Consider the following 14,130-nt stretch of genomic DNA (forward strand, 5'->3'; position numbering starts at 1 on the left):
ATCTTGAGGAAAATCAAAGGAGTTTGTCATCAAGAAGAGTTTTAGAATAACTAAAGATGAGAAGAGGGAAAACAAATTGCCACCAAAACCGTTAAGCCTTGTAACTTGTGACAACAGTGCTCTGTATTTTGTTTTCCTTGTTTTACTCAAATTCCCTTCACTTAAGTATTCCCCAAAACTGCTGACTCCAGGTTATACTGTATACCATGGATTTTTTTGAATACCCAGTAGTCAGGGTTAATTTACTTTGGATGAGCCTAGTGACAGATAAAGCTAGCTTCTGAGATCTGGCTTTGTCCCTCTCATGATTAATCCCCCTAGAATCAAGGTGGTGGGTTTTTTTTTGAATGTTCCTAACTTACCCTTCTGTAATTTTGACCATAATGGAGCTATACCAACCAGATGCTTCTTGAGGTCTAAGGTACCTTAGGTTTCTATTTCCTGCTTTTAATCTGACTTCTGATTGTTCCAAAGTTTTGTTCCTGAAAGAGCACCATGGTGGATGTAGGAGTAATTTAAACTCCTAACTAAAATATCTCCATATAACATGTTACTTTAAGCTTAATGATATCAGAGAATATATACCATTTTATATGTCTAAACTTTGATATGCATCTCACTGGACAGTTGAGTGTATAGGATTTTGAATTGAATAATGGAAGAATTGATTGCTTCTATCTCAGCTTCCCTTTCCTACCTGGTCACCATAAAAATAGTTCTCTACAGAGTTAATAAGACTCAGCTTCCATATTCCAACTATAGTAAAAGAGAAATGGCAACAACAAGAGAAAACATATAAACGTTATTAAGTTCTGTAGCATTAGCCATAGCAAGCAATCAAAAGGAAGAATGTGGGGCACCTGGTCGGCTCAGTTAGTGGAACATGCAACTCTTGATCTCATGGTCATGAGTTTGAGCCCCAAACCTACCTGGGGGTAGAGGTTACTCAAAAAAAAAAAAAAAATAGTGGGGCATCTGGATAGTTTAATTGCTGAAGGGTTTGACTCTTGGTTTTGGCTCAGGTCATGAGCTTAAGGTCCTGGGGCCAAGCCCCACCTGGAGGCTGTATCTGGCTCCGCACTTAGTAGGGAGTCTGCTTGAGATTCTGTCTCTCTCTTTCTCCCTCTTTCTTCTCCCTCTTTCTCTCCTTTCTCCCTCTTCCCTGTTCGCAAGTGCATACTTTCTCTCTCTAAAATAAATAAATAAATACTTTAAAAAAATGGTAGTGTGGGGAAAATGAAGAAAAAGAAACAATAGCACTAGAAAACAACTAATGAGGATATGATTGTTCAGCTCCTGCTAATACATCCTTACTTCCTTTGCTCTACGTGTCACTCAGTATGTCCCCACAAAGGTCTTATGAATATTAAAAGGGTAGGGTGCACAGATTCTCTTACTCCACCTACATTGGCCTTGGTTTCTCTTTCTTTGAATATTGGAAGACTATTTCTTGCTTCTTCCGTCCTTAGGAATGGCAGACTGGGTAGGAGAAAAAGGCTTGTTAAGCTAGTTTGAGATGAAATGGGCTTTCCCCAGTAAGAGTTTGCCTTTTCCCTGTTCCTTAGGTACATTCTCTTCATCTGGAGGTTGGTGGGGAGAAGGGAGGCTGGTGCTGGGTCTTTTAAAGTAAGACTTACTCTCCATGCCCAGTTATGACAGGTCGTAATGCACTGTCCTAATGGAGACAGATACAGACACCACAGAAGAATTTTCATTCTAATTTCTCTTCTACCACATCCTAATTTGTTTCTCAGTCTAGCACATAAAGATTCAAACAGGCATACTTCTGGTAAACCCACAGAGGGAGCCAAAAAAGTGGGTAAAAATTTCTTTTCCTAGCAACAACAACTTAGTAATTTGCACATGTATATTCAGTGGGGTGTGGGGCGGGGTGAACCACCTGAAGAAACACTGGGTACTTTATAGACATTAATTTTTATTAACATGGTATCCCTGAGAGGCAGATTAAGGTGTAAACATTATTCTGCTTTACAGAAAGGGAGATGGAAACAGGTTGACTTACACACAAGACATCTGGAACCAGAATTCATATCTGCTGATACCCCCAACCAGTACTTCTTATACACAACTATCCATAAATATACTAGACAGTAATCTCTCATATTAAAAAACACACACACACATTTAAAAGACACACTAAACCATCTCAAATCCTGAGGCACTGCTTTAGATTGGTGTTTCTTCTATCTTCCTGTCTCCTTAGGCCACATAATTGAGATACCATCTTGTCCTAATAAACATTAGAAAATTCTTTGTAGTAGGATCCCTCAACACCAGAACCCTACTCAACCTCTCACCTAACACAGCAAGCTATGAATTACAGAATATTCTATCTCTCCACTCCTCTTTGATACCTCATTCCAGCCACAGGACTCTGATTATATGTGAATATGAAACAGCTACTTACCCTAGACCTTAGCCATCTGTTCACATTCCTCTTTCCTCAGACCTGCCCCCTGTAGTATCTTCTCAAGATACTAGTTTCTGACCTTTGTCTCCCATAGGAGCTAGTCCCCTCAAACAGCTCATTCTTCTCCAGTGCAAGCTGGCTCTTTCATCAATAAGTACAGCGCAGTATCTGATTTATTATAGGTGGATGGGACCACATCCTGATCTGCCTCTGGCACTCCATGTCCCAGTTAAGGCAGTTCTCTGCCTCGTGCATAGCCTAGATAATACTATTCCTCAGATTTTGTGCTGCTCCAAGATTTGTTTAACTTTCCTTACAGTCTGTCCTTTGCTCTTGGCTCCATCTGCATAAAACACCTTGCTCTACAATTTTCCCATTTCTCACCCACTCAGCGCTCAGTTTTGTGATTGGTTTGGGGATTTCATCCCACCCTAACTTACCAGGTAACCTTCCTTCCTTGAACACTTGCTGTTTCATGAAGCCTTCCTGAATAAAGAGAAGAAAATACCTCCCAGGTTTTTCTTATAGAAAACTATAATGCATTAGACCTTAACATTTATGCAAAATGTTACTAGATTTCTAGATTTCTCTAAAACTATTGCAGCTCTACATGTGCATTTATTATTTGTCCATGTCAGTGTCATCTGTTTTAGGTTGTAAGAATAAGGACAGGGCTTGTTTACCTTGTGCTGTACAGGGCTCATCATACTACTGTGAACAGGTGGGTGATTATTCAATACTATTTGATTATACAGATCAGAATTACACTTGTGTTTGAAGAGCTTTTAGAAATAAATCTGTACATGAGTCCTGCATCAGGCTCCTTGCTCAGCAGGGAGCCTGCTTCTCTCTCTGCCTGCTGCTCCCCCTGCTTGTGCTTTCTCTCTCACTCTCTGACAAATAAATGAATAAAATCTTTTAAAAAAAATTAGATCTAGACAGTTGAATATGTGCATGTGCACGTGCACAAGTACTGGCAACTCCAATGACCAAAGATGATCTGTCCTCCTTGCCATTAGGGTAAAGAGTTGTTGGCACAAAGTGGTCTGTTTCCTAATTCATGGGTATGTGGCAGTTGTTTCTGCTCAATGCAGGTGAGTATTCAGTGCCCATGGGGTGCTGTGTAACACTATACTAGGTGTTTGGAGTGTGTGAAATGCAGACAACCCCCAAATGGCAGCTTTAAATGCCTTGTCTCATATCAACGTATCCAGCTGGCTTGCTCTTTGCACTTCTGGACCAGCAGGGACAGATGAAATTCATATCAGATGGAACAGAAGAAAAAAAAAATCAATCTAGAATGCTCTAAATGTATTATTCTATTCCAGATCTTCTAGGGCTTTGAAGAAATTAAGAAATCCAGGGTTCACACCTCAATATTTATATAAGGTTTATACTGTTTCCCCATATAGAACACCTAGGCTTTTAACAAGATGATTCATAGATCAGATCCAAGATGGATATTAAATTCTCCTTTAAGGTAAATGAAGAGTGGGCATGACAAATGTCATTCTGAGCACAGACTTATGTGAATAGGAAAAGCCACTTCTTCACATTTCCATTATTGTATAAAGAGCTAGACCCACTCAGAAAAGTCTCACAACCTCTCTGAAATGCTGCTGTGGTAAGTTTTTCCGGTTGAAATGCAGCCGAGTAACAGGATAAATAAATACATGGGATCTACTACTACATCCTCTCTATTAAGGAAACATAGGCACTGAGAGGTAAAGGAGTTATTTCTCATTTCCAGTGAAGGCAAGGAGAGAGACTGAAATCTTCCTTTCATTCTTAAGATAACTACCTTAGGAATTCATAGATCCAGGAAAAACATGGACAAAGTGGGGTAAATCTTAGAGTGTTTCCTGAGCTAGTTGGGCAGAGAATAGGAGATGGATCTACTATTGGAAGACTTTTCCTAACAATTTCAATGCATGTATCTTTTCTTTAAATTCTCAGGGGCTTACTTAGGTGCTGACTGTGACAGAAGTTTTTCTCGCATATGGATCTCTCGGTGCTTATTAAGAGCGGAGCTTTTACTGAAGCACTTGCCACAGTCATGACACCCATAGGGTTTCTCTCCTGTGTGGGTCCTATGGTGTGCACGTAAGTCAGAACTCTTACTGAAACTCTTTCCACAGTCAGGACACACGTGGGGTCTCTCTCCTGTGTGTATCCTCCGATGTGCACTGAAATGAGAACTATTGTTGAAGCTTTTTCCACACTCTTCACATTGATAGGGCTTTTCTCCTGTGTGGGTTCTCTGGTGAATTATAAGGCTTGAGCTCTGATTGAAGCGTTTTCCACACTCACCACATTGATACGGTTTTTCTCCTGTGTGGATTCTCCTGTGGGTAATGAAATTTGAACTGTCACGAAAACTTTTCCCACAGTCAAGACACTTGTAAGGTTTCTCTCCAGTGTGGATTCTGCGGTGTCTGATGAGGCGTGCACTCCGACTGAAGCTTTTTCCACAATCAGCACATTTATATGGATTTTCCACTTGATGAGATATCTGATGCATGAGGTGGGAATTTGGAACAAAGTTTTTGCTGTATCTGAGATATTTACAGGGTCTCTCTCCCAAGTAAGGTCTCTGATGATTTAGAACTTTACCTAAACTCCTCTCTGGGAGTGTTGGTTTTCCTCTTCTCTCCCCTGGGGTTGTTTCCCACTGTTGTCCTGATCTACATTCACTCTCACCACCTTTACCCTGAGTAAGATGCCGGGAAAGTTTCCTTTCAGACCTTGCAAGTAATGTTCTATGTAGTTGTACTTCCTCAGAAATATCTCGTTTTAGATTCTCTTCATTATCAAATCCAGCCTCAAAACCTGATATAAGAATAGAATTTTAAAGGTTATCCATTTCATCAATATTATGTGCTGGGGGTAAAGTAAGTATCACATTAGGTGATTAAAGATAAAAATTAGGGAGCACTAGATCCCCAGTGACTACTACCAATTAGAATTCCAGTGTTTTTACTCCTGTGCTTAGTAACCAATTACATGTTTCTCATCTGTTATGGGGGCTGATTAATACATTCTTTTAATGCTTCCTGGATACCCATCATCTTCAGAAAACTCTCTCAGTATAACAAGGAAAACCTACCAGATTTAAGATAGGTCCAGGAGTACCCAGGAAAACCTTGAGAAACTTCTATATCCAAAAGAGCTATCTGAGTTCCCCTCCCCTCAAATTCCAATGTATGTTGAGAATGAAAACAGGGTAGGAAAATATTTGATGTCTTTCAAAGAATAGAAGGCCTTCTGAGAGAGAAATTTTGCTAGGAAATATCTCCCTAAAACAGTCTCTTTTCCCTGGAAGAACAAACATTAAATGTTCCCAAAGCACTACTCTAATGCCCAAGCTAAGCTTCTAATATTCTTCTAAGAGCCAAATACCAGGCTCCCCAGGCGTAGGCTATGTGAATTTGCAGATACTTGGCAAATTTTCAGTTTGCAAGTTGACTTTGAATTTGCAGAATTTTCAGATGTTTCAGACAAATTCTGGATCCCAAATTCCCTGGACTAAATCTGAAAGCAAAGCAATACTGAGCATCAGCCTGTTTATGTACCCCCTAAAGATAGTATTTCTATCCAGAAGCTCAGTCATGTAAGATGCCCCCATGAAACAGAGATTTGTTAAATTTAATGAAATCTCAGAACCTTAAATATGTGAGTGTGTATTGTGAGCCTCTGAGGAGGGTAATTTAGCACTTCCTAAACTTACAAGACTTTTTTTTAGTGGAACATATTAACAACTCCATGGGACACCCTTGAAGAATGTACATCTGAAGAACTTTTTGAAAAGAAAACTATTACTTATTAAATACTTACTGTGTGCCTGAGCACTGTGCTAGGTGTTTCATCATAGTACCTTATTTACATCAACTTCAGTGAGGTACATCGTAATATGTAAGCAAACGTATAGGGTTAAATAACTTGCTCTGAGTCATTCAGCTGGCTAATGGACAAGAGAGTTCAGATTCACATACATGTATGACTCCAAAATCAGAATTATTCTTCCCACAAGGAGGGAAGCCATAGTGAAGTATTTCTTTTTCTTACACAACAGCTAAGGTTCAAATGGTCCATTCCCTAAGAAATCTCGGACTTTTGCCCAGCTGTGGCTGAAGAGGTTATTGGGTTTTCATAGGTGTGAATAAAGCAGACATACAACTCGTATGCAAGTTTGAAGTAAAGGAAAAAAAAAACATTTAACAAGAATGAACTTTCAAAATCAACTTCAGCCCACTATGGGTATATAACATGCTACTTGGGAAATGTTAACTTTCATACTCCCTGCTAGGTAAACTGCCTAATAGCTCAGATGTAGATGAGAGCAAATTTATAAACTTTGCACCCATCAGACTGATGATGTATTATGAGAAGGCAAGGCAGGTGAATAATTTATATCCCCTCTGTGAGCTGCTTTAATAGAAAAGAAACATGGAGAAGGGAGAAGGTGGTCACAAGAAGAATCCATGAGAGCTGGGTGTAGAAGCCAGTCTCCTGCTCTTCAGATTGTTGATTTTTCTCCTAAATCCCACTGTCTCCCTTCTGCTACTCAAACCTCAAAAAGTAAAAGGATCTTACCACTGGGGCTCTGGAATAAGACTGGAGCACGGTTCATGACAACCCCCAAGGGTACCTCAGTATCCTCTTCATCATCCTCAGAATCTTCTTCTATGATCTCTTCTGCAGCCTCAGCTTGCTTCTCAGCTTTGGTCTCACTGGTGGTCTGGATGGGGCAAGAGGCTGTCTCTTCTTCCTGGCTGTCACTGGGTGGGGCAACAACCCTGGCACTCACCAAAGCATCCATCTCTTCAAAGAAGGGACAGGTCTCTGGTGCTTGGCCATTCTTGACTTTCCGATAGCTGGTCTGTAGGCTTTTAAACTTGGTCCGACACTGCTCTGGTGTCCTTAAGAATCCATATTCCCATAACCGCTCAGCCACTGCTCCATACAGCTGGCTGTTGCGGTGACAGTTCCGGAGGGCTTCGTAGAACTGAGTCTCACTAAGAATTGCAAGGTAAGTCTTTGTCTCTTCATAGCCCCAGTGTACACCTGCCACCAGAAAAGAAATTTCAGCACCACTTAATCCAGGGCTTTATAGCCTCTATTCCTCAGTCCTACCAAGTGTATGATGAAAAACCACCTAAGCTTGGGCTCCTAGGTGAAAAAGTAAAAATACTTTGTTTCCAAAATCTATACAAACTCATTATACAATGTTTTGCTTCTCTATATCCCACAGCAATTTCACAGGGACCTTGATTCCTATTTTCTCTTTAGCCATTAAAAAAAAAAAAAAAAAAGTCTTTCCACCAGATCACTGAAACACTCATTACATACACTAAGTCAAGAGTAGAGGATGCATTTCCCCATTCTTCTAGTAATTTCTTTGGAATTCTGATCATAACTAGAAAATAACTGGCCAGGGGAATAAGACCTAGTCAATCACTGTCATGAGTCATCCCTAACTTTTCTGATCACTCTTTTTCCATCAACTCTACTTCCTTATGAATTAAGTGTTTCAAAGCATGACTCAGGACCCCAAGGAACAGTCTCTTGCAGAATCACACGGTTGCCCATTCCCTGTTATGGCCCTTCTTCGTTTGCCACAATCTCAAAAAAGCCCAGTAATAGCAAAGACCTGAAGGGTACAAGGTGAGAGCCTGAGAGTCAAGCACCTTATCCTTAGGAATGAAGGTCTGGTGGAAGCTGGAAGGAGGAAGAAAGTGAGAAGTATCTCCCGGCCTGAGCCTGTACTAGTGCTGCAGGCTTCCTTTGGGCAGTGTTTCAGTAGGATTACAGACTCTGCTCCTTGCTAGGCCCCAGGCTAGAGGGAAAGGAGATTCAAAGAGTCTTCCTCCCACTTGACAGCCACCTGGAGATGCTGCTGCTTCTATCATCCTCCACTCACTGCCAAGTAAAGGAGTTGGGGAAAGAACTGGGAGACAGAAAAAGCAGTGGAAAAAGATGAACAGATCATGAAAATAATGGCAGCTAGCATATGTGCCATGTCTGTGGTTTACCTGCATTTATTCCATTGTCAAAAAAAGAATGAAAGAAAAAAGCATACTGAGAAAGGGAAAAGAAGATAGGAAGACAAGAAACCTGGAACAGAACTGAAGTAACAACACACACATAATTAAAAAATGAAAAGATCGCTGTTCACAGTGAAACTGCAACTTTAGAGAAGTAGTCCTATTGCCAAGCCCCATTTTACAGGTGAGGAAGCAGCTGGGAAATGGTCAGATAACTATCGAAGGTCACCCAAGGTGATTAGTAGTCAAGATTAGAAACAACCCCCCCCTCCCTGCTCATATTCTGGTGTTCTTTCTGTAACAACATGGTTATACAAATTATATCAACAGTAATAAATAATACTTAAAAACAGTTCCATGGGCAAGTAATATTTCAACCAAGTGTAAACTAAGATTTCTTACTATGTGTGTTGCAAATCTCCTATAAGAGTCTTAGAAAATGTTTCCCCATCTTTGGGAAGTCCTTCACTATGCTATGCTAAGTGAAAAGGAACACAAATAAACTGACATTGAGAACTGGGGAAATAAAGCAGCAGTTTGTGTAAGTTGCTCAATAAATATTTTCCTTAAATATAGCATAGTGCCAGGTTTTTCTCAGCTGTTAGTGATTTTATAATCAGGAAAAAATATTTTAGTAAAGAAATGGAATGATATTCTTTTAAAGAGCTCTAGAATTTTCTGAGTGTACATATTTAAAATATCTAAAATTACTCTGTACTATTATCTAATTTTCCCACAAGAGAATGAAATACACATAGAACTGAAAAGTGCCTGTCTCTTTGTTTTCTATTTAAGTGACAAAGCTGACAGGCAACATTAAACTTCCTGACTGCACATGCAGTCTCGTAACTCCTCAAATCTAAGAACCCCCAAAAGAAAAGCTTCTTACCACTTGGGCTTCGAAAAAGAACAGGTGCAGTTGAGTTGTCGGGGTCTTGGGGGTTGGCCTCCTGGCCCATTTCATCACTGTCCGACTCTTCAGCCACAGCCTCTTCTGCTTCCTCATGCTGCCAGCCCTCTTGCCCTGGCTCCTCTGTCTCAACATCACTGCCCACCAGGCCAGAGTGAGAGACTGCCTCTTCCAAGCCATTACTGGGCAATGCAATGACTTGGGCACTCATCAGGGCCTCCATCTCTTCAAAGAAGGGGCAGGTTTCAGGTGGATGACCACTCTTGACTTTCCTATAGCTCTTCTGGAGACCTTTGAACTTGGTCCGACACTGTTCCAATGTCCGAAGGAAGCCATACTCCCGGAGCCGCTCAGCCACAGCCCCATACACTTGGCTGTTTCGATGACAGTTTCGGAGAGCCTCATAAAACTCAGTCTGACTGAGAATTGCAAGGAGGGTTCTGGTCTCTTCATAGCCCCAGTGCACACCTGCTACCTTCTCATCCTCAAAGCCCCAGTGATCCTGGTCCACCCAGCTTCTCTCTCTCTTGGGTGATAACAGATCAGCATGCATTTGTCTTTCTCCTGTGTGACTGCCTCTTGAGAGTTCCTTCTCCTTGGAGCCCAGATCAGGGGGCTCTCCTTGCTCCAACCTGGAGACCACACCGGATTTAGGAAATGGAAATCCTGCTTGCAGGGAAGCAAACAAAGGATATCATAATTTGGATTGATCATAAAAATACCTCTGAGTTCAGACCTGCCTTTTTTCGAATCCAAGAGGCTTATAAAGAAAGTGTCTAAGGAAGTGTTCTCAGAAAGTTCAATGGGTTGGAGAAAGTGGGGGGAAATACATAAAACCTCAAGAAAAGAGAATATTTTCCAGAGCAGGGTTACAGAGAGGAAAAAGTTCTGTTTGTGTGTTCAGAGCAAATACTTCTGTTCCATGTTGCTCCCTAGCTCTCCTCACCACTTACAGGTCTTGGCACTGCTGGGAATCTTACAGGTCTTACAGGAGGTCTTGGTACTGCTGGGAATAGTCACCTCCCATCTCCTATAAGTTCTCCACTTGGCACTAGAGAATTAAACTCAGAGTGATTCTAAGGGCGAAAAGAGTAGGGGAGAAACTTCAACTCATCCATTTCCTTCACAATGTCACCAAGTTCTAAAGGTTTCTCCCATAGGATGTCCTGCTCTGTTCCTTAAGGCCCATCCAAGTCTAGAACCCTTATCCTCTTACAGCCAGATAAATGCAGGAGTCACTGTTCTACCTAATTCCAGGCTCTTGCTTCCTCAGCTCAAACACTATACTGCTGAACCTTAACCTGAGTGCCTCCCATGCACTGTCCATTCATATCAGACTCCTCTCTAGATCACAGCATACCATTATTCATCACTTTGGGCCTTTCCTGTAAGTCCCTCCTATCCAGCTTTAACCCATTCTATGAGAAGTTGTATTTGCCAGAGCCACCCTACGAAGCCTTCCCTACTGTCCTCCCTCATCTTTTACTCTGCCAAACCCCTTTTGTACTCACACAAATTGACTAACAGTCATTGGCTGGCATGGTTTCAATATAGTTCAGTTCAGCACATATTTGTTTCCAATCACACCCTAAGCTCTTTGAGAGCAGGCACGTTTACTTATTGCAGAGTACCTTGCAAGGCATTAGAATGCATGGTAGGTGTTCAAAAACTGATTAATTCTGCAAGTCTCTGTTTGGGGCTGAAGACTTGCATCTGGATTGCTAAACAGAGACCGTTACAAATGGCTGAGAAGGCTAGCTTCTTGGATGATAAGATCAGAATTCAAAACAACCTTAACAAGTTAAAGAAATGGTCAAAAAAAACCCCAAACAGATAATAGGGAATTCAACTGAGAACAAATAAGAAAAACAAGTTCTACAAAATCAAATACAACAGTAAGGAGTAGGCACAAAGACAATGGGGAAACCGGTAAGAGTCCTGAAAGTTACCAAGCAAACAATAATCACCAGTTAGTAGAGCTTTACTAAAAGAAAGTGTAGTGAAATTCTCAAGTAAAATTCCTACTCTGCCTCTACCTACCAGACCCTCCCTCAAATAATATAATTTAGTTCTCCACAATTAACTTGGTATTTGGAAGACTTCATTTCCAAAGGAGAATAACAAAAACTTAATAGGTCTAAAGAATGAAGCTTCTGGGGTGCCTGGGTGGCTCAGTGGGTTAAAGCCTCTGCCTTCGGCTCGGGTCATGATCCCAGGGTTCTGGGATCTAGCCCCATGTGGGGCTCTCTGCTTAGTGGGGAACCTGCTCCCCTCCCCCTGCTGCCTGCCTCTCTACTTGTGATCTCTCTCTGTCAAATAAATAAAATCTTAAAAAAAAAAAAAAAAAGAATGGAGCTTCTGAGGAAGAGCTTGAAGAAACAAATACAGTTCAATTTGGAGAAGGAAAATGACTAAAAAGAGGCTGTGCCTTCAAGTATATAAAAGAATTTTTATCTAGAAAATACCTAGTATCATCATTACCAAGAGGAAATAAAATAGTTCCAATTCTGATAAAAACTAGGAAGCCATCCTCTGGCAGGCTTGTTGAAAGAGGAAATATAAGAATATTACACCAGAGGGCTAAACTACGTACCTTCAGGAGGTCTCCAACAACTGCATACTCTACAATTTCAACTCATTTCCTGAAATCCCTTTCCCACTCACTATTCCCAACCCTACTTCCCAATTTAGAATGGTATCCTATCTTCCCATATGAATCTACTCCTCACCGCTCCTTTGAAAAGGTCTGAGCTTCTCCTTTGGGTTCATCTGCTCCTGTGGTCCCAGGTCTGGGCTCCTTGCCCTCTCTTTCTTGGTTACACCCCTGGGCTGGGGTTCCACTGACTCCTGCCGAACACTTAATAACTCTCGTGATGATTTCAGGGGTGTCATCTTCTCCAAGCGCACTTCCTGCCCCTTCACAGAGACTGTGACCTAGAAACAACCCCCATTAATTGTCACTGCAAGGTTATAATGAGGGGCATTCCCAGAGGAGATTATTTAATACCCCAAAAGAGTTCATCCTTTTGGGACTTGGCTAGGTTTGGCAGGGGAGGAGGTTTAACAGTGAACATGGGTCTTTCTTATTCCATTAGCTTAGAGCAACTGGAGCTCCAGAAAGAAAAGCTCAAAATAGTAAACCCACCTACAGCTAAAACATAATTCCCCTTTCTTCCCTCTTAAGTAAAAAACCTGTAAGACTATGAATAACTCATTATGACAGGGTAGCAAAGGTATACCCAGGTAGCATCTCCAGATAAGCTCTATCTGAAAAAGTTACCTGTTCCAGGACCCGAAGTATAAGCATCACCAAAAGAGATTGTGCCCCTCTTTAAAGCTGTATATACCTTAATATGGCCCTTTATCCTTGCCCCTTCCCAGTCACACACTTCTGAATTCCCCCTCCCTTCTCACCGAACGTCCAGGTCTTCCAGGCTCTCTTTCTAAATCTTCCACCAGAGCCACTGCCTCCTCTCCACTTTCTGGACATTGCTCCTGTACCCAATTCTGGATCTCCCCAGGTAAGACGGTCAGGAACTGCTCTAGCACCAACAATTCTACAATCTGCTCCTTGGTGCGCACCTCCGGCCTTAGCCAACGACAGCAAAGTTCCCAGAGTTGGCTGAAAGCCTCCCGGGGCCCAGCTACCTCCTGGTAGTGAAATCTCCTGAAGCGCTGTCGGAACGTCTCCGAGTTAGTGCCATTCCCTCTCAGAATGGGTTTGGCCATCATTCACAGCAGAAAGCAGCTTCCCTCCACTTAAGGGTTGGAGGGTTTACACCTATTTTCCCATGTCCTTGGAGAATCACCTGCAGATGAGTCTCTCAACTGTAAGAAGAGTTTCCTCCTAGGGTAGAGAGAGATGGCACTATCAGAAGAAATACACTCACTCATATGTCTAAAGTCTTGCCAAGAGTTGGTCTGCCTTCCCATATACTCCACGTGGCCATGTGACGTAGCACCAACTTAAGGACAGCAAGCCAAACAGCAGGAAGGAGACCTTTCAAAAGCTACCATATCTGGGAGACTTTCAAGGCAGCCCGGAGAAGCAGCAAAGTATAAAGTATTGTCTGCCCTTCTTCCACCTCCCCCCAAACCTGATCCCAGTCAGCTCCCCTGACCAATGTTGCATAGTGAGTTGGAACCATATGGGAGACCTGGAGCTGGAGAGAATCTAAAGGCAAGTCACCCTCTTGCTGAAGGCAACAAAAAGCCTCTGTCCAGCGGGTGGCAGCTGATCTCCCCCAGTACCTCCGCAGTCCTTCCGGGGACCCTTTACATCCTCCCCGCCTCCTCAGACTACACAACTACCAATTCCCACCCGGGACAAAAATCAAGTACTTAATACTGGGTCTTTGTTTTCCCTCACAGCCTAAGTAACCGCTCAGCAACTACTCGGGAACTACTGACGGGAAACCTCGCGCACTGGGAGGATTGGTTTGGGTTCCTGAAGCGAGGGCCGGTGGGCGTGGAGAGTCACACTGAGTTGGTGGAGAGAGGGAGTCCGAGGGGGCAGTAGTAATGGGTCTCCTGAGGACGAGTTCGGTTGCTGGCCAGGGGCTCCGGGTACTGCGGGGTTCGCGGGAGCGGGACTCGACTCTAGGAGCGGCGGGTGCGGGATTCCGGCCTCTTTGTCTTCGGTCCCTCCGGCCAGGTCACTCTCGGAGCCGTCGTGCGGTCCCTCCAGAGGCCTCCGACCGAGCTAAGGCGCCCTGAGAGCACCCTCCGGCCACCCCAGGTAGCGT

The 14,130-nt window shown here is 42.6% G+C and overlaps 1 protein-coding gene across 2 annotated transcripts; it reads right to left on the reverse strand.

Annotated features, from left to right (window-relative positions):
• Positions 1–1,922: 1,922 nt before the first annotated feature.
• Positions 1,923–13,226, reverse strand: ZSCAN29 (zinc finger and SCAN domain containing 29). 2 transcript variants are annotated; one of them, XM_080808189.1, is made up of 5 exons: positions 12,800–13,226; positions 12,115–12,319; positions 9,365–10,051; positions 7,025–7,495; positions 1,923–5,260 (listed from the first exon to the last, which is right to left on the reverse strand). In XM_080808189.1, exons 1-5 carry the CDS (start codon positions 13,115–13,117, stop codon positions 4,392–4,394), a joined length of 2,550 nt encoding a protein of 849 aa, XP_080664315.1. In that variant the 5' UTR covers positions 13,118–13,226; the 3' UTR covers positions 1,923–4,391. The 2 variants fall into 2 exon arrangements, with proteins under 2 accessions (XP_080664315.1, XP_080664316.1); XM_080808190.1 differs by having other exon boundaries at positions 9,365–10,017; positions 12,800–12,966.
• Positions 13,227–14,130: the final 904 nt, after the last annotated feature.

The sequence above is a fragment of the Martes martes genome, assembly GCF_963455335.1.
Source record: "Martes martes genome assembly, chromosome: 7".
Classification (NCBI taxonomy): Eukaryota; Metazoa; Chordata; class Mammalia; order Carnivora; family Mustelidae; genus Martes; species Martes martes.

Coding starts and splice junctions, on each gene's coding strand:
- ZSCAN29 (XM_080808189.1), bottom strand. CDS start 13,117: ATGATGGCCAAACCCATTCTGAGAGGGAATGGCACTAACTCGGAGACG. Junction 12,320..12,799: donor CTGGAAGACCTGGACGTTCG/GTGAGAAGGGAG, acceptor GGTTGTTTCTAG/GTCACAGTCTCTGTGAAGGG. Junction 7,496..9,364: donor TCTTTTTCGAAGCCCAAGTG/GTAAGAAGCTTT, acceptor TTCTGGTGGCAG/GTGTACACTGGGGCTATGAA.